The sequence below is a fragment of the Schistocerca gregaria genome, chromosome X (genome assembly GCF_023897955.1).
Source record: "Schistocerca gregaria isolate iqSchGreg1 chromosome X, iqSchGreg1.2, whole genome shotgun sequence".
NCBI lineage: Eukaryota > Metazoa > Arthropoda > Insecta > Orthoptera > Acrididae > Schistocerca > Schistocerca gregaria.
Window position 1 is genome coordinate 334,952,667 of NC_064931.1, and position 21,030 is coordinate 334,973,696.

General features: G+C 39.2%; 1 protein-coding gene across 2 annotated transcripts in view; it reads right to left on the reverse strand.

Moving 5' to 3' along the window:
* The window catches only part of LOC126297547 (membrane-associated guanylate kinase, WW and PDZ domain-containing protein 1), a 376,107-nt gene extending 356,283 nt beyond the window's left edge, over window positions 1-19,824 (reverse strand). Inside the window, exon 1 of one of the 2 annotated variants that reach the window (XM_049988468.1) lies at window positions 19,066-19,824. In XM_049988468.1, coding sequence (XP_049844425.1) covers window positions 19,066-19,423 — 358 coding nt within the window. In that variant the 5' untranslated portion in view covers window positions 19,424-19,824. The remainder of the gene's footprint in view (window positions 1-19,065) is intronic. The other variant, XM_049988470.1, reaches the window with a different exon arrangement.
* Window positions 19,825-21,030: the final 1,206 nt, after the last annotated feature.

Consider the following 21,030-nt stretch of genomic DNA (forward strand, 5'->3'; position numbering starts at 1 on the left):
TATTTATAATTTGTACAGAAACCAGATGGCAGTAATAAGAGTCGAGGGGCATGAAAGGGAAGCAGTGGTTGGGAAAGGAGTGAGACAGGGTTGTAGCCTCTCCCCGATGTTATTCAATCTGTATATTGAGCAAGCAGTAAAGGAAACAAAAGAAAAATTTGGAGTAGGTATTAAAATTCATGGAGACGAAGTAAAAACTTTGAGGTTCGCCAATGACATTGTAATTCTGTCAGAGACGGCAAAGGACTTGGAAGAGCAGTTGAATGGAATGGACAGTGTCTTGAAAGGAGGATATAAGATGAACATTAACAAAAGCAAAACGAGGATAATGGAATGTAGTCAAATTAAATCGGCTGATGCTGAGGGAATTAGATTAGGAAATGAGACACTTAAAGTAGTAAAGGAGTTTTGCTATTTAGGAAGTAAAATAACTGATGATGGTCGAAGTAGAGAGGATATAAAATGTAGACTGGTAATGGCAAGGAAAGCGTTTCTGAAGAAGAGAAATTTGTTAACATCGAATATAGATTTATGTATCAGGAAGTCGTTTCTGAAAGTATTTGTTTGGAGTGTAGCCATGTATGGAAGTGAAACATGGACGATAACTAGTTTGGACAAGAAGAGAATAGAAGCTTTCGAAATGTGGTGCTACAGAAGAATACTGAAGATAAGGTGGATAGATCACGTAACTAATGAGGAGGTATTGAATAGGATTGGGGAGAAGAGAAGTTTGTGGCACAACTTGACTAGAAGAAGGGATCGGTTGGTAGGACATGTTTTGAGGCATCAAGGGATCACAAATTTAGCATTGGAGGGCAGCGTGGAGGGTAAAAATCGTAGAGGGAGACCGAGAGATGAGTACACTAAGCAGATTCAGAAGGATGTAGGTTGCAGTAGGTACTGGGAGATGAAGCAGCTTGCACAGGATAGAGTAGCATGGAGAGCTGCATCAAACCAGTCTCAGGACTGAAGACAACAACAACCACCTAATCTTCAGCAGTATTCAATAGCACCACATTTTAAACCTTTCTATTCTCTTATTGTCTGAATTGCTTATCGTCCACGTTCCACTTCCGCACAAGGCTAAACTCCAGACAAATACTCTCTTAACACTTACATTTATATCCGGTGTCAACAACTTTCTCTTTTCCAGAAATGTTTTCCTTGCTACATCCAGTCTGCATTTTATATCCTTTCTACTTCGCGTCATAGTATGCGATTTATATAAATAAATAAAAAATAATAATATTTCAGGCACCACGGCGGAATTACCACAAATTGAGAGAGTGAATAACGCCTTTGTCCTCCTCTGGCCCTTACGCAAGCAGTTATTCGGCTTATTATTGATTGATAGAGTTGTTCGATGTCCTCCTGAAGGATATCACGCCACATTCTGTCCATTTGGCGCGACAGATCGTCAAAATTCCGAGCTAGTTGGAGGGCCCTGGCCGTAGTGCTCCAAACGTTCTCAATTAGCGAGAGATCCGGTGAACTTGCTGGCCAACGTAGGGTTTAGCGACTATGAAGACAAACAGTAGAAACTCTCGCCGTATGTGGGTGGGCATTATTTTGCTAAAATTTAAGCCCCGGATGGCTTGCCATGAAGGGCAACAAAACGGGGCGTAGAATATTGCCGATGTACCGCTATGCTGTAAGGGTGCCGCGGATACAACCAAAGGGGTCCTGGCATGAAAGAAATGGCAATCCAGGGCATTCAAACTCCTGGTTGTCGGGCCGTATGACTGGCGACAGTTCAGTTGGTATCCCACCGTTGTCCGGTGTTTTTACAGACACATCTTTCCTGGCCATCGGGGTTCAATTCGAAGCGGAACTCATCACTGAAGACAAGTCTTCTCCAGCCAATGTGACTCCAGGCAGATGATGTTTCTGGGCACGCCCTCTTTTCATAGTAGGACCCCTTTGGTTGTCATCCGCAGCACCTTTGCAGCAAAGCAGTACGTCGACACGCCGTTTTGCTGCCCTTCATGGCAACCCATTCTGGGCTTAGATTTCAGCAAGATAATGCTCGCCCGCACACGGTTAATTTCTATTGCTTGTCTTTGTGCTTCCAAAATCCTACCTTGGGCAGCAAGCTCACCGGATCTCTCCCCAATTAAGAACGTTTGGGGCATTATGGGCAGGGCCCTCCAAACCTCTCGGGATTTTGACGATCTAATGCGCCAATTGAACAAAATTTGGCACGACATCCCTCAAGATGGCCTCCAAAAATTCTATCAACCGCTGCCAAACCGAATAACTGCTTGCATAAGAATCAGAGATGAGCGAATGAGTTATTAACTTGCTCAATTTGTGAAGGCTTTTCTCTCTAGTAAACAATTCAATGTTTCTGAAATTGTAATCTTTTATGTCACATCTATTGATTTCCGTCCCATTTGGGTAATTCCTTCGTGGTGTGTGTGTTTTTTATGTATATTATCACAAGATACAGTGCTACAGTTCATATTTGACGTAACATTGATCATGATTGCATTACCGAGTATAAACAGGTCCGAAACGATGGATGGAACACGCCTCGATATTATTTCCAGCATAACAATAATAATAATAATAATAATAATAATAATAATAATAATATAACTATCATTATTATTATTATTTTGACTTCACGTACGGTCTGCAAACAGTAACGCGGTTTTAATGTTATCAATGTATTACCCGACGATTTTTCTTTACATTTCAAGTTAAGTGTTTGAGTGATGTTTGTCAGTTTAGCGTTAATAGACAAATACTTGATAATGATAATGTGGTCGAATCTGGCAATGGGTTATTCGTAATTTGTCTTCTGCATGTCCCTACAAATGTTTCCATCGTTCTACGATCACTCGCTTTCATGGGGGCCTTCTCAGGTAGGCAAAGTTTAATTATAACCACTCTGCAGAACATGTTTGACACAACAGGAATTAAAGAAAAAATTCAAGTTTCAGAGATTTGTTCCAAGTTTCATTGTTTTGGAAACTGAGCGAAATTATTTTCACTGATTTGAACTAGGCCTATATATTTTTTTCGCTAAGGGAAAGTTATGAACTGGACCAAATTTAACTAAAAGGATTGCCCCTGTAAATGGAATTGTAGCTCCGACGAGCATTTCAATACACAAATGTGACTAAAGACAGTATACAGACATATTTGAAATACAATAGGTAATTTTGTTATGTGGAAGCGTCTGTTCATTTGTTTGCCTGAGTCTTCAGCGTTGTGTTTCTTGCTAAAATCTCCAAAAGAAAGGACGGCGGAAGGAGCTAAATTAGATGGAGGCCGATGAACTACCTGGCTGTGGATTATATGGCGATTCACCTCGGAGTTCACTCGATGCGATTGAAACAGACAAACGTAAAATCCAAAACGTTATGGCTAGGCGGGGTTTTAGCTCTGCTCCTTCCCACCAAGAGCCCTGTGTCTCACATTTCAGAGACATCGAGATGATTTATGTATTCGGTGGGAATATGCTAATAAGTTACTTGAAAAAAACATGTTTAATTACTGGCTACGATTAAAAAATTCGTCGGCTACCAGATGCTGGCCCTCGACTATAGCAGCGATTTCAAGAAAGCCGAGTGCGTGATATTAGCTGTGCACAATTGATCTTGCTTGTGTAGGTTTCAACGGACGAAATCTTCAAATGGCTTCACAGATATCACACTTCCAAAATATTTCAGAAAAAAAAGTTGCGACAGCAACGTTGGCTTCTACTGAGGAACAGTAGCCAATAATTTGTTGTTCTCCGGCCAAATTCAAACTTCGCTGCAACATACAGTTGCATCCGTACTAATGTGTGATCACTGAAATAAAAGCCATTTAACTAAACATTATTACACATAAATGATAGTACAAGTTTCTTTTCGACTCTTGAACACGCCAAAACAGCTTTGATTTCAGGTGGATTGTCTACGTGAATACAGTAACTATTCCCAAAGTCACCACCGGTAATTTCATCAAACCCTAAGATTGCCTGAACAGCACATGCTCAGTGTTCTATCCATCATATTAACTTTTATCGACGACCTACACACCCACCACATCCGCTCCTCCTTTCTCACTCATCTCTTTTTTTGTTATACGACCCCATCTTCGTTTCATGTGTCGATATGAGCAGAAACCGGTTTACTTGTTTTCCGCTTACTTGTGGCTAATGAGTAGCCTCAATACGCACCCACTTAAGACGAGGGAACAGCAAAAGGATGCGTAATTACTGCACACAATAAAGTCCTTAAATTTCTAACACATACTGTGACTGGATACATACTCCCCAGAAACATTTTGACCATAACGCTTTCATCGCTTCACAGGTATGTCACAAGAGTTTTTCGCAATGCTGAAGGAGGTAGAAGGTCCTAATCAATGAATGACACACATATTGAAGACGATGATGATCAACACATGACTAGCCAAATTACGACCAAATTCTGTTTATTTTGCTGTAGCGCGAAAGTACCGGTCCCGTTTCGTACAAAACCACAATTCAATGCATTTGTGCAGAACAACAAAAACCGTGTACTTCTGACGAACGATTTATGATATTTCACACGATGTTAGGATCTGATGATTCGGTAACGGGCCTGCGAAGTATTTACTATGAATGAATTTATCCAGAAGTTGCTAGCGTGCCACACGCAAAGGTCGTAGAACACGTGAAGCAACACTACGCCTCCACTGATACGAGAAGAACGGTAGAGCTTAAATTAATAACAACACCAGTAACGACGATGAAGCCTGGCTGAGACAGTAACGCCGCGTCATTTCGTGTTTTCCCGTGAAAACTGTATCGTATAGTAAACGTATAATTAGAAGATCGTACACGTACTATAACAATTAAAGCTCCCCATTACAGTTTCAAAACACATCGAGAGAAAATCATTAACTATTATACAAAGGGTTTTTTAAATTCTGAAAGACGAAAATTTAATCTATTCGCACGGGCAGCAACAACTTAATGCAATTTTTTTCTTCATTTGTACTGAAGTACACTAGATTGTTAAAATGTGTTTATTATTACTGGAACAGCAGATACAGCAAAACAAATGAAAACAACAACAAAACAGTACAAAGACCTGTAAGTATTAAGGATAGGTATCACTAAAATATCTCAGAATTTATCCGATAATAAACGATGGTAGTGCAGAGAAGAGGAACTAGAACAAAGTCTACTCAAAGCCAAATCAGAAGACTATCATCCATCATTAGGATACACGGCATACCTGCTACCTGCGATACATATGACCAAATACCTAATTTTTGCTGTGTAAAACCGAAGTGTACAAAGCCATACCCCATTTAATCCGGTAACTAAAAGTGTTCAAAATTAAAGACATTGTATTAGCTTATGATATTAACACTGTAAACACTATAAAGTGCAAAAAAGTTCATTTGCCATTACATTGTGTGCTAATACATCATGAAGTGAAAAGTGACAGTGGTATTCACAGTGGTATTTACAATAGAGATTTAAATAGCAGATTTAAGGCAGCTCTGTCACTTATAATCAGAAAACTGTGAGTTGTTTGAGTGGTTGTTAGCCAGTGAGAGCATCAGTTAAATACGAATGATATATGCTGTCAGGCAAGTGTGTCCAATGTCACACAGAATCTGTGGTGAAATAATTGATGATGTGATGTAGCAATTGTTAAAAGCTCTCTGTTAACTGACTTCAGTAGTACTATAGCCAACAAATTATTTCAACACACTAAACACCCAATTACGCCATGTGTACATAACCTGAAGAGTATCTCATACTCATTTCCACACAAAATGTCCAATGCCGTGCACATTTCAAAAAAAGTAAAACCATTACAGCTCAGTAACAATGTGGAGGCAGTAGTCATGTCAAAGTTATCTTTTAGTACCACAGTTCCTTGGAGTCTAATCCCACACTATGGAGTGAAAGCATTTGCGGAATTTAAAAGAATGAGGAACAATTAGTCATATGGTGAGGATATGAATCTACCTGTGAGATGTACACAATGACTGAACTGGACGAAAACTACCCACAGAAATGCAAGGCTCCTATTATGAGCTTTAACTATAAACAAATGTTCAAGGTAATTTTTTTTGTCATCATCTTTAATGTGAAGGCTGGTTTCATGCAGTTTGTCGTACTAGTCTATCCAGAGCAAGCCTCTTCATCTCTGCATACGTACTGCAGCCTACATCCATTAGAAACTGCTTACTGTATTCAATCCTTGGTCTCCATCTACAATTTTTCAGCAGTAGCTACTTCCTTTCATTACCACGTTAATAATACCTTGATGCCTTGGGATGTCTCTCGTCAGCCGAGCCCTTCTTTTAGCAAGTTGTGGCAGAATTGTTTTTTTTTTATTTTCCACTTCAGTACAGTATCTTCTCATTAATTACTCAGTCTTTTCTCTTCCTGTCTCAACAGCTTATTGGCCATGTTTCACTCCCAGACAAGGGCTCCACTCCATACAAATACCTTCACATGGCTGAACGTATTTGTCTAAGTGTAGACTTGCACAGAAGTGGGAACGTGGAAAAAAAGTAGCTTAGAAGAGAATTTCTCTTTTTAAGAAATTCTTTCCTTGTTACTGTAGTCTAGTCTAATTCCTTCACCATCACTAAGGGGTGGAAATATATTTTCTTTGTCAAAATGATGTTGACAACATGAGAATAAAAAGAATGAAGAGCATTGGAGAAGATATTTGATGTAACACTTATATTTGGATGATACTTTCTGCAAACATAAATAGCTGTGGAATGTTGGAAGATATACCAATTACACAAGTAGGGCTTGCATACAAACAGAAATCCATACCAAAGAAAGATGGAATTACACGAATATTATAATGAAAAATCCTGGGATTAGTCAGAACAATTGGTATTTCACGAAGCCCACTTTGACAACTAATAACAGTGTACATGAGCTGTTAAACCGGCACAGAACTGAAAAGTTCAATACAACAGGTCCACTTTTCCACATTGCAGACAAGTCTTTTGGTTACAGTGCGATGAAGTTTTTACTGTAAGTGCAAACTAAGATGACATTCGTTGCAGTGGCTGATGAGAGCAACTGTAAATGGGAAATGCCTTTACGGTCACTCCCACCAGCCACTGCACAAAGTGTCTACTTTGTTTGCAAGTATAATATTCATACTACTTCTTGACAAAGTAAGATCAAATACACGGGACATGAGCTGCAGTACTTAGCCAGTCTTGTCTTCCATGATTAATGGCATTATTCATTTCAGTTCAGGCTGGAAGGGGGATTACCGTTTCACTCATGATTTTAGGGAAAATTTTTAAATGGTTCCAGATATTTTGTTGTTTTTCATTTGAAGTACAATAACTTTATGATTAAAATAATATGCTTAGTTTGGAAATATGTCTCTTGCTGTAGCCTTCTGATTTATTTTTTTTTTTTCAAAAATGCCAATCTTAGAAAATTTTATGTTTTACTGTTGATCCATAAAAGGAGAGCTTCCACTCTACAGTTTAATAGAATTCATAAATAATTCTTGTTTATATTTTCATGACTAATTTCTTTACTGCAGATGTTTATTGATAATTTCCTTGTTTCAGCATTTAATGCTAATTTCTTTCTTGCAGCTGTTCATTGCTAATTTCTTTATTACAGTGCTTTGAAGAAAATATGAGAATCTAGACAATTCTGTGTTTGGCCTAGCATATAAAAAGAAATAGAGGGGCTGGCCAGTACTTACCTCAGCTCAGTACAGCCGATAGAAACACAAAAAACAACCGAACATTTAAGTTTCTAGCTTTCGGAATAAATGTTCCTTCATCAGGGAGGAGAGAGGGGAAAGAAAGGGAAGAAGGGAAAGTGGATTTAGTTACTCACAACCCAGGTTATGAAGTAACAGGGAAAGGAAAACAGGGAAGGTAGCAAGGATGGAGGCATGGTTGTCAGAGGGAAGCCAAAGATATTCTACTGCAGGTACTGTGCCAGCTTCAAACCAAAGAGGATGCATACAGAAGTAAAGAGGTGTATAGTATAAAGATGTAGGATGGAAAGATGCATGAATGGCTACAGAGGAAAGGGAAAGAGGAGAAGACTGAAAAGTACATGGGAGTGAGTGTGTTTAACGTAGGTTCAGTCCAGGGGGATGGCGGGATGAAAGGATGTGCTGGAGTGCAAGTTCCCATCTCCGCAGTTCAGAGGGACTGGTGTTGGGTGGGAGAAGCCAAATGGCACATACAGTGTAGCAGGTCCCTAGAATTATGCTGGAGGGCATGCTCCGCTACTGGGTATTGGACATCTCCTAGGCGGACAGTTCGTCTGTGTCCGTTCATGCGCTCAGCCAGTTTAGTTGTTGTCATACCAATGTAAAAGGCTGTGCAGTGCAGGCATGTCAGCTGATAAATGACATGTGTAGTCTCACACGTGGCCCTGCCTTGAATTGTGTATGTTTTCCTAGTAGCGGGGCTGGAGTAGGTGGTTGTGGGGGGATGCATGGGGCAGGTTTTGCAGGGGGGTCCGTTACAGGGGTAGGAACCGCTGGGTAGAGAAGGTAGTCTGGGAATATTGCAGGGTTTAACAAGGATGTTACAGAGGTTGGGGGATGACGAAAGGCAACTCTGGGTGGTGTGGGGAGAATTTTGTCAAGGGATGATCTCATTTCAGGGGTTGACTTGAGAAAGTCATATCCATGGCGGAGTAATTTACTGATGTATTCGAGGCCAGGATAATATTGGGTGACAAGGGGGATGCTTCTGTGTGGTCTGCGGGTAGGAATATTGTTGTTGGACGGGGAGGAATGTATTGCTCGGGAGATCTGTTTGTGGACAAGGTCTGCAGGATAGTTGCGGGAGAGGAAAGCACTGGTCAGGTTATTGGTGTAATTGTTGAGGGATTCGTCACTGGAGCAGATACGTTTGCCACGAATACCTAGGCTGTAGGGAAGGGAGCGTTTGATGTGGAAGGGATGGCAGCTATCAAAGTGAAGGTACTGTTGTTTATTGGTGGGTTTGATATGGACAGAGGTGTGGATGTGAGCTTCAACAAGATGAAGGTCAACATCCAGGAAGGTGGCTTTGGTTTTGGAGAAGGACCAGGTGAAATTCAGATTCGAAAAGGAGTTGAGGTTATGGAGGAAATTAAGGAGTGTTTCTTCACCATGAGTCCAGACCACAAAGATGTCATCTATAAACCTATACCAGGCCAGGGGAAGTAGCTGTTGGGTCTTCAGGAAAGCCTCCTCCATGCGGCCCATGAAGAGGTTGGCATAGGATGGAGCTATCCTGGTTCCCATGGCAGTTCCCCTGATTTGTTTGTAGGGCTGGCCCTGCAATATTCCCAGACTACCTTCTCTACCCAGCGGTTCCTACCCCTGTAACCGACCCCCGCTGCAAAACCTGCCCCATGCATCCCCCCACAACCACCTACTCCAGCCCCGCTACTAGGAAAACATACACAATTCAAGGCAGGGCCACGTGTGAGACTACACATGTCATTTATCAGCTGACATGCCTGCACTGCACAGCCTTTTACATTGGTATGACAACAACTAAACTGGCTGAGCGCATGAACGGACACAGACGAACTGTCCGCCTAGGAGATGTCCAATACCCAGTAGCGGAGCATGCCCTCCAGCATAATTCTAGGGACCTGCTACACTGTATGTGCCATTTGGCTTCTCCCACCCAACACCAGTCCCTCTGAACTGCGGAGATGGGAACTTGCACTCCAGCACATCCTTTCATCCCGCCATCCCCCTGGACTGAACCTACGTTAAACAACCTCACTCCCATTTACTTTTCAGTCTTCTCCTCTTTCCCTTTCCTCTTTAGCCATTCATGCATCTTTCCATCCTACATCTTTATACTACACAACTCTTTACTTCTGTATGCATCCTCTTTGGTTTGAAGCTGGCACAGTACCTGCAGTAGAATATCTTTGGCTTCCCTCTGACAACCATGCCTCCATCCTTGCTACCTTCCCTGTTTTCCTTTCCCTGTTACTTCATAACCTGGGTTGTGAGTGACTAAATCCACTTTCCCTTCTTCCCTTTCTTTCCCCTCTCTCCTCCCTGATGAAGGAACATTTATTCCGAAAGCTAGAAACTTAAATTTTCGGTTGTTTTTTGTGTTTCTATCGGCTGTACTGAGCTGAGGTAAGTACTGGCCAGCCCCTCTATCTCTTTGTTAGTAATTGTTTCACATCTTTACATGAGATTTTCCATTAATTAGTCATATAAAAAGAAAGACAATTAATTTGACAGTTCAGTCATCAACAAGCAAATGAAGAGAGCTGTTGACCAAATTTGTGGTCCAACAATAACTGTATGCTTTTGTGATGGAGAAGTATGCTGGCTAAAATATCAATATACAGGGTGTTACAAAAAGGTACAGCCAAACTTTCAGGAAACATTCCTCACACACAAATAAAGAAAAGATTTTATGTGGACATGTGTCCGAAAACGCTTAATTTCCATGTTAGAGCTCATTTTAGTTTCGTCAGTATGTACTGCACTTCCTCGATTTACTGCCAGTTGGCCCAATTGAAGGAAGGTAATGTTAACTTCGGTGCTTGTGTTGACATGCGACTCACTGCTCTACAGTACTAGCATCAAGCACATTAGTATGTAGCATCAACAGGTTAGTGTTCATCACGAACGTGGTTTTGCAGGCAGTGCAATGTTTACAAATGCGGAGTTGGTAGATGCCCATTTGATGTATGGATTAGCATGTGGCAATAGCCGTGGCGCGGTACGTTTGTATCGAGACAGATTTCCAGAATGAAGGTTTCCCGACAGGAAGACATTCGAAGCAATCGATCGACATCTTAGGGAGCATGGAACATAGCAGCCTATGACTCGCGACTGGGGAAGACCTAGAACGATGAGGACACCTGCAACGGACGAGGCAATTCTTCATTCAGTTGACGATAACTCTAATGTTGCTGCTGTACAAGGTAACGTTGACCACGTCATTGCATGGAGAGTGCTACGGGAGAACCAGTTGTTTCTGTACCGTGTACAGCGTGTGCAGGCACAGTCAGCAGCTGATTGGCCTCCACGGGTACACTTCTGCAAATGGTTCATCCAACAATGTGCCAATCCTCATTTCAGTGCAAATGTTCTCTTTACGGATGAGGCTTCATTCCAATGTGATCAAATTGTAAATTTTCACAATCAACATGTGTGGGCTGACGAGAATCTGCACACAATTAAGCAATCACGTCATCAACACAGATTTTCTGTGAACGTTTGGGCAGTCATTGTTGGTGATGTCTTGATTGGGCCCCATGTTCTTCCACCTACGCTCAATGGAGCACGTTATCATGATTTCATACGGGATACTCTACCTGTGCTGCTAGAACATGTGCCTTTACAAGTACGACACAACATGTGGTTCATGCACGACAGAGCTCCTGCACATTTCAGTCGAAGTTTTCATACGCTTCTCAACAACAGATTCGGTGACCGACGGGTTGGTAGAGGCGGACCAATTCCATGGCCTCCACACTCTCCTGACCTCAACCCTCTTGACTTTCATTTATGGTGGCATTTGAAAGCTCTTGTCTACGCAACCCCAGTACCAAATGTAGAGACTCTTCTTGCTCGTATTGTGGATGGCTGTGATACAATACACCATTCTCCAGGGCTGCATCAGCACATCAGGGATTCCATGTGACGGAGTGTGGATGCATGTATCCTCGCTAACGGAGGACATTTTGAACATTTCCTGTAACAAAGTGTATGAAGTCACGCTGGTACGTTCTGTTGCTGTGTGTTTCCATTCCATGATTAATGTGATTTGAAGAGTAGTAATAAAATGAGCTCTAACATGGAAAGTAAGCATTTCCGGACACATGTCAACATAACGTATTTTCTTTCTTTGTGTGTGAGGAATGTTTTCTGAAAGTTTGGCCATACCTTTTTGTATCACCCTGTATATCAATAAAAGGGTGACGGATAGGACTAGCAAAGAAATAGACTTTCTTCATGTTCATAATAAGAGCGCTTATTTCAAAAGACTATTTCGAAGTTAAGATGTTTCCAGTGATGACTTTCCATGTTCTAAATGCTTTGACAGAATGTCAACAATGAGAGTAGAATTACATTTCCTGAATCAGACATATAAATATGTAGGTTTAGTCACACTAAGAAACCATGATGAGTGAAGTCGAGCCGTAACCTGTATGCATCAAGAAAGCTCAGAGAAATTACTGAAGCTGTGGTGAGTACACCAACGCAGCACTGACCATACTCTTCAAACAAGAAATTCCATCTTCAGAAGCAAATGAACCAAAGGAAACTTTCCCAACCTGCCATTTCATGTAAAACATCAAAACATCAATTCAACTGTTGAATTGGGTGCATACCACACTGAAGAGGTGCAAGTGCTATGCACCATATTCCATCCACATTAAAATACTTGTGGACAAAAAGTGGTGAAAGTGAAAAGATACATGTCCCTCAGTATTAAAGAAACTTTCACCATATACAAAAAGGAATATACAATATTCACACTGGACAACAAAAATTTGATGTACCACATCGTAAGTGGGTGGATCCAAACACACAAGACATCTGCTTGTATGTGTGGTAACTTTGAAGAACTTACTTGAACACATGACATATGACACCTTGGCTGGATGTGTCAAGTCACACATCATCTGTTATATCAAGCGAGAGATCTATTTGTTACAGGAATGTGGTGACTGCTCTGGAAAAGACTGACTCACTTTACTGACACTTGGTCTGGGAAACATAGAGAATAGCTCTTCAGTAGTTATATAGCAACAAGGGAGGAAAACAAACTCATTAAAAAAACTGCTGTGACTGACAACTTCATTGATGAAGGTGGGAAATGGACAGCGAAAGCAATAACACACAAACATCTGATGAAATTGCAACAACACCAACAACTACAATGCACTGCAGAAGTGAAATGACATGTACAAGTTGAATAACTATGTTTAGTGTTTGACTGTGATTTTGCGGAGAGTGGGCATATGATTCTGCACAAGAAGTACAAGGGTATTATTGGAGGTAATGACTAAGTTTTACAGGAGCAATATATTTTCAAAACAAGATCAGAAGCATTTCAGTTATAAGTGATGACAGAGGACATGATTCAGCCAATCCATTGTTGGCAATGTGCAAAATTTGTCAACACATGCAATCACAGGCAGAAAATATCATCCTAGGCACTTCAAGAATCGTTACCAACTGTTTGAATCGACTGAATCATTTATGCCTGTGGAGTACATTTACACTGTTACTGGTCACAGGAAGGGGCCTCCTGAAGGTGTAGACAGCCTGCTGAAGAACCACGCTACATAACAATATTTCCACCCTAAGGAAAACCGCAATTCAGAATGCAACGGATTGTACAAGAGTGACTAAGTTGTCTGAAGGTGAAGTTAAGAATTCCACCAGACGAAAAGAGAGAAAGAAGAAATTTCATTTGTTCACCACAAATCTCAGAAATAGCAGAACAAACAGATTCACAACCAGGGATGTTTGTGGCCTGTATATACAACTGTAACTGGAGAATTGCAGAGGTCGCAGACATCAGTTATGTATTAACTACTACCATTATGAACATTATGCTACCACATGGATCATTAACTGGATATAATTTTCCAGCTGCAAGGCAGCAACACAACCATTTGTGCTCAATTCTGGTTCCAATGTTTTAAAGATTGTAGGTGCTACAGTTCTACTGATTCAATAGGAAGGGATCACTCAATATCAAAGGGGGACACAGATGCAGCTGAACACATTTTTTTAAATATTGACTTGCAATTTTAAGTTCTAAGCAAAGAGCACAAGAGGTTGTATAATTTAGAACCTGTACACATATATTTTGGAATGATTTAATGTGGCAGAAAGCAATGTCTATTCATAATCTTTTGGGAGAAATAAAACTCCATGTCAAATAAGACTAGCTTCTGATTTCATGAGGCCAATATGCCATAGGCTAATGTGGTAATGGAAACTGGTTTAATGTAAAGCAAAATTTTCAGTTGTTAATAAAAGCTGTTAAACCAATGAACAGAGGTTCTACTTTTTATGGAATGTAGTCCTGCTGATTGATACCCACCAACAGATGATGATGATTATTGGCTTGTAGGGTGCTCAACTGCGCAGTCATCAGTGCCCATGCAAAGTACCAATTTTTAGTCCTGTTTTGATACAATCCAATTTAGCTACTGTCACAAATGATGATGAAATGATGAGGGAAAAAAAAGAAAACACGAAGTCCCCAGGCAGAGAAAATCCCCAACCCGGCCAGGAATCGAACCCAAGACACTGTGATTCAGAGGCATCAACGCTAGTCACTAGACCACGAGCTACCAATCCCACCAACAGAACAGGGGGAAAAAGGGCATATAATAAATATAAATAATGATATAATTTTCAAAAATTCTGTAGGCTACAGCAAGAGAACTTAGAAAAATATTTCCAAACTAAGGGTGCCATTGTAATTATGAAGTTATTATCTTTTAAATAATAATAAAAAGTATCTAGAACTGTTCTGAAAAGATAAAGATTTTCAAAACTTTTCCCAAAATCTGCATGTGTGAAATGGCAACCAAGGTGTCATCTTTTACTGCTCATATCTCGGGTCAGGAAATTTTTTGGAGAAAATTAAGAAATTGGGTTTCTTACTGGGACCTGAATTATAACATGTGTTAAATTCAACAACATCTGAAACAATGAAGGTAAGATTCGTTCTTAGCCTGCCTGAGTTGATATACACTATACCTAACACATATTACCAATAACTTAGTAAACACGAAATATGACACAAAGGGTTCCCACGTGGGTTAGATTCTGATAGTGTCCCCTGCTGATAACCTTAGGTGTGATGAACAAACTGCTCAAGTTTGTAACCTGAGGTCTAAAGTGGATTGGAAGGAGACAATTTGGTTGAGTGCAGATGAAGCAAACAGATGTAAATACAAAATAAAGGTTGCGCCAACAAACAGATCTGTAGTGCAGCCAGAGGTCTACATTGATTTCACATTTAATGTACTTCTCATAATAAATATTAACTAAAAGTGAAAGATACATTCATAAAAGCTATAGCACATACTAGATAAATCTGCAGTATTTTACTGCATACTAGGTATGGTCTATGTATACTGTACAACAACTATGAAAAATTCAAGAGGATGGGCTACTACATTACTTTCACTACACATGTTCATTAATTGTAATTCAAGGAACACAAATGATACCTACATTCCTTATAAGTTGCATTATGAAGTACAGATAAGCTTCCATATACACTAATTTTAGAGAGAACAACAACAAAACAAAATATGGAGAGAAGAACCTATCAAGGAATACCAATTTGAGATGACATATGTTGACAATAAAAAATACCATGTTATCTGCAACAGAGATTGCTACTTCAGACAAGATAGGCTATTTCCAGCTGCAGGAGGAGGAACAAGAGATCTTGAAAGACATCTGGTTTTGGAGACACACACCAAGATAGAATTTGAAGGAGAGTGTAAAACTGTTCACTCAACTCTGGCACGTGATTTCACTCCTCATCCGTGGGCTATGTCATCATGTGTTTACAATGTGAAGGATGAAAGAAGCAGATTATTATGCCATCTGTGGTTGTCTTTGTAAGCTATTCCAATTTACATTACCTGTGTATCGGTTGTAATGTAAAAAGGAAGCAACTGGATGAAAGAAGTCAGAATGAGTTAAAAATATCTTTGCACAGCAGTGAAGGATAGGTGATGCTACAGGAAAACAAAACCATGGCAGTTCACGTTGTGTATCTGTGTGGTTCGTTGGGTGTTTGTGTGGTAATTTGTGTGTGTGTAAGGGGGGGGGGGGGGGGGGTCCTATTGCTGGAAAGAAAAGCTAATGCTTGAAAGATAGTGTGAATATTGTTTTCAGTTATGTGTTTGGCCTACTGTGTTCCACCATCGATCCACTATACGTGAATTTTATATTACAAAGATGTGATAAACTAAAAAAAAAAAAGTACACATTCATATTAGCATGTTTCAGTATCACATTTGTAAAAACAAAGATTAAATTTAAGCAAAACTTAACACATCTGGATTAAGTAACAAAAGAAAAACATAACAAATGCAAAAAGCATCACAACAGCTATCATTTGAAATATAAACAGAGGAATGAACACAAAAACAGAAGTAAAAAATCATAAAAAATCATACACAACAGAAGACATTTGTGATACCAATTATCAATCTGAAAATATCAATTCATAGACTGGTTTGTAAAAAACTAAACAGTTTACTTGAGATGGCGCAATTAGAAGTGCTTCCTTGTCTCATCGGGCTGACCTACATTTTCATGTGTAAGCACAACGGTGTAATGTGGCATACAAAAAAACGCGATAAATGTGACATTCATATTAAGTGCCGAAAGATGAGACTAACCTTATTTCACTACAAAGTTGGCAGGATGTTACCTCTTAACAACTTGCACATAATAAAACAACACGAATGTAAGCAACTTACAGGTGTATATACATGACTTGTTTAATGTTTATAACCCAATTAAATATTTTCTATCACACAGATGTAGGTGCTATAATAAATGACAAATATTGTTGGAAGACATCAAACTGAAACACTCATAGGACTACTGGGAAATGACAGTAACCTAATGGCAGAAATACACGGTCAAAAACATACTGAACATTTTTGAAGAAAAATCTGCTTCTGAAAGAGACTTTTGAATAGAATCAAGTACACTGGAAATTACTTGCATATTACACTATTTTACTTCAAATACCAGTAGCAGTATGAAAGGACTGAGCCATAATATTACTTTGGATTCACTGCAAAATGCACAAGCGACTGGATATGAAAGCAAGAAAGAACAGAGTTTATGATAGTGGTGCTTCGAGCTCCCAACAGAGATGACTATGTTACATGCATACTTTTTTTTAGGTATGTCCACAGCTTTTCACAGTGCTGAAAATACTGCTAAATGAATTAATATGTCTATGGTCTATGTATAAGAGGAATAGTTATCAGTGGTTCCAGTCATACTTGGAAAATATGGTGTAAAAGTGGCTCAATCATCAAACCCAGAACATTAACACGCAATACTGACTAAAAGTAGTAGTTGGTCTAGTTGCAAAGATATATTCAAAAAGTTGTGTTTTCTTAATGTGCCAAATGAGTTCATCTACCTATCCACTGCAGACATCAGGAAAAATATTAGTAAGGATGACACAAATAGCTCCAGACACACTCATGGAACAAAAGCCAGTTTGAACTTACATCTACCAAGGAATAACAAATAAAAGAATTAAATGAGGATTTTCTGCCAGGAATTAAAATAGTGCAATAATCTGCCCAAGGAAAAAACAAAAGAGACAATTAGAATAAATGTATTTAAAGGCAGTTAAAGAATACTTCTTTAAGTAATGCTTTCTGCAAGAAAATTTTACTCCCAAGATTGATAGTGTGTCCTTTTCTCACAAGTTTTCTGAGTTCAACATGTCAATCATGAGAGCGGATACAGTATTAGACAGGCACAAAGGAAGATATGAAGATGTATGAGAGACTATGTATTATAGTCATCTACAAGTGTCTATGGTGTGTATGACGAGAAGATCAAGAGACAAAATTAACAACATTCTATGTCTGTCTGTATAGCTTATGTTTTCCATGCATTAAGCTGACACGGTCTACAACATTATAAATGTTCTTAATAAGTTACTAAGACTAGCTGCTATCTGAAATCAAAAGAGCACAGATCAAATGACTGAAAGCCTGAAAACATCCACAACCATACCTACAGTTGTGGTTTTGAACAATTTTCAGTGAAACTGCTTTGGTCCTCCACAGGCCTGCAGGTACCACTTAGTCAAACTGGTAGCAATTTATGTCTGTAAAGTGAGTGAACACATAAGAATTTGTTTTTATTGCATGAAGAGTGTAGGTGGGAAAGTATAACAGGAAGGATTTATATGTTTACCAGTATGAAAAGTAAAGGGCCACACACCTACTTATGCACAAAAAGATTAACTCTACCTTCTAATTTAAAACACTGAAGTATGACATAGCATTAACATTTTTGCGATCAAAGAAATGTGACAACATTTTTGAGTTGTTCACACTGGGTGCTCCACCACAAAGCAGGATTGCCGCAGTTGTTTATCTCAAATAACATTACATGCCCAAAACATTTTAATGTGGGGAAAAACAACAACATGCAATATAAAACAAAAACAATTACTGAAATCTGCAGCACTACACAACATACAATCATTTCCTTCTGAAGGCAACAGAAGACAAATAACAAACATAGAACTTTGCCTGAATGAAATGAAACTGTTTTTATGCTTGACTACATGAATCATGCATCTCAAATTAATTGTGGTTTTTTGGATGAAAACAAATAATAACAGACTAATTATCTTGGTATTACACTAAGTACAGTAACAGTAATACCAACGTTTTAAGACTAAGGAGACCAACTTCTACTGTCCCTCTGTGCTCTGAACCTTGTTCGTTCATTAATTTCACGAGTGTAAGAATAACATTAGTAATACAGGGGAAAAATCTTCTATCTTTTCCCTCAACAGACTTGTGTGTGTAAACAACTGAAACTACGAATATAATTATCAGTACTTCATTTTATATATCCCGCGAACCACAAGTAGAAAACTTCAAAATATACAATACTCTGCTTTTATGAAACGTTTGTATCATTCCTTGTACACTGCTAGGATCAATCATTCGATACATTCTGTAAACAACGTACAGTGTACTTACAGCTGAATTTCCTATTGCAACAAGACGTGAAAGGTACATCCAACGTAGGTTAATGATATAACGAATACAACGTAGCAATGTAGCTTCGGAACATTAATGAAGTAAACATGTACAAGTGAAAATGATGGACAAAAGCCTGCTGAGAAAGAAGCTTTGTAGCAACCTCACATTTTAAAATCTACGTTTAACGTCTTACTGCTGAAGCTACGAGACATATATGTTTATTTTTTAGATGGTTCCTGCCTTATATGCACTTGCCATGCGTGATACCACGTAACTTAACCTATAGACTTCCACCAAGGGAACACCTATACGAGGGAAAGGCTGCAATTTGTCACACTTACCAGCATCTATTGTCTTCAGTGTCACAGGATTTCCGTTTCTACAGCAGTGATTCAGCCACGCCACAACATCCCTTTGAGTGTAACCGGCAACTTTCTGTCCCTGGATCTCTAACACAACATCGCCTTCATTCAAATTTCCACTAACATAATTCACTTTATTTTGCACAATATCACTCACATAAGCAAATTCACCATTATCTGAACCGCCATGTATGGAAAAATTTAAACTACCATCGGGCCTGGCAGTAAGAACAGTTTCACGAACACCTTGTCTCCAGTGATCTGCAGATTCGGGAGAACCAATAGCTGATCTCGTCTTGTTCGGAGTTGTAGGCCTCTTCTGGCCAGATTTCAGCATTATGACATACTTTGCAACATCAGGTCAATTTGTCCAGTAAACTTTATAACACAGGTCACTGCCTACATTGCAATAACATCGATACGTTCTCATGCATTAGTCACAACTTTACAAGACAAGAAGCCATGTTGATTGTTTTTCTCTTCTGGCTGTTATTCACTCAAGTTGCTTCCATATCAACACCAAATTCCTTCATTATTATTTGTATTCGTTCACATATGCACACGTGCACATTATCCGTTACTGTAAACAAACATGTATTTGACACATATCACACCTGCTACCAACTCCAACGATATACATCTGTCAAACATTTCCTTTTGAATTGTGACCTAGTTACTGTTTCAAACACGCATGCGCAGATACCAGATGCACTAAAGGTCGACATAACGTAAGCGTTCACCTCATGAATGTCTACTTTATTGATAATATTGTAAACATTTATGAAAAAATTTGTTTTACCAAAGTTGACGAAAACCATTACGAATTTAGTGATCAGTGGTTTCATGAACATTTAACTTCGATATAATCGTCATAGATATTATTTTCAAATTTGTATTCTTCAAACGCATTTACACATTACGTTGATAAAGAGCGATATAGCCCCGAAAGTAGGCCGCACCTCTTACTTTGAACAGAGAGAAAAGAAAGAAACTCAGAGGAGGACAATTTATGTGACGTTACCGATTTACAAAAACTGCTCACAATATAACCGCACCTAATAACTTCTTTGTGTGTGTTTTCTCGTTTTTCTTTTTACTCTTCTTTTTCTTTTGAGTCATCAACCTCTAACTGGTTTGATGTGGCCGCTACGAATTCCTCTCCTGCACTAACCTCTTCCTCTGAGAGTAGCATTTGTACCCTAGGTCCTCATTTATTTGCCGCATGTATTTCAGACTCTGTCTTCCCCAACAGTTTTTACTCTCTACAGATCCCTCTGTACCATGGAGGTTATTCTCTGACGTCTTAACACATCTTCTGTCATCCTATCTCTTCTTTTTGTCAGTCTTTTTCCGTATGTTCCTTTCTTCAGTGAATATGCAGATAACCTTGTCATTCCTGCTCCACATAATTTTCAGTGTTCTCCCACAGCACCAGCACATCTCAAACTTTTCGATTCTCTTCTGTTCCAGTTTTTCTATTTTGTTTATTATTTATTCGTATGACTCAAATTCAGTTTTAAAATACAGGTATATAACATTAATAAATGTATGTAACAGACCAGATATTGGATTTCCTGGTTACAAACATGCAGACCAATCAAAACCAAAAAGCCTTAAAATTCACCTTTTCAGGACAAACTGATTAAAAGATTTGGCATTATCTGAGCTAAAACCGAGTTGTTCCATTGTCCATGATTCACTACCACACAATTCTGTGCTCCAAACGTATATTCCCAAAAAATTTTCCCTCAAATTAAGGCCATGTTTGATACTACTGCTAGTCTGCTTTTTCTGTCCAGCTTTATCTGTTATGGGTTATTTTGCTTCCTGGGTACTACACTGATAGAAAATTATGATGGAACACCCATACAGAAAAGCTTCACAGTAAATTGGCAAGAATTTTATATCTCTTAAGGAAACTGAAGGATTGTGTGAATAAAGAGC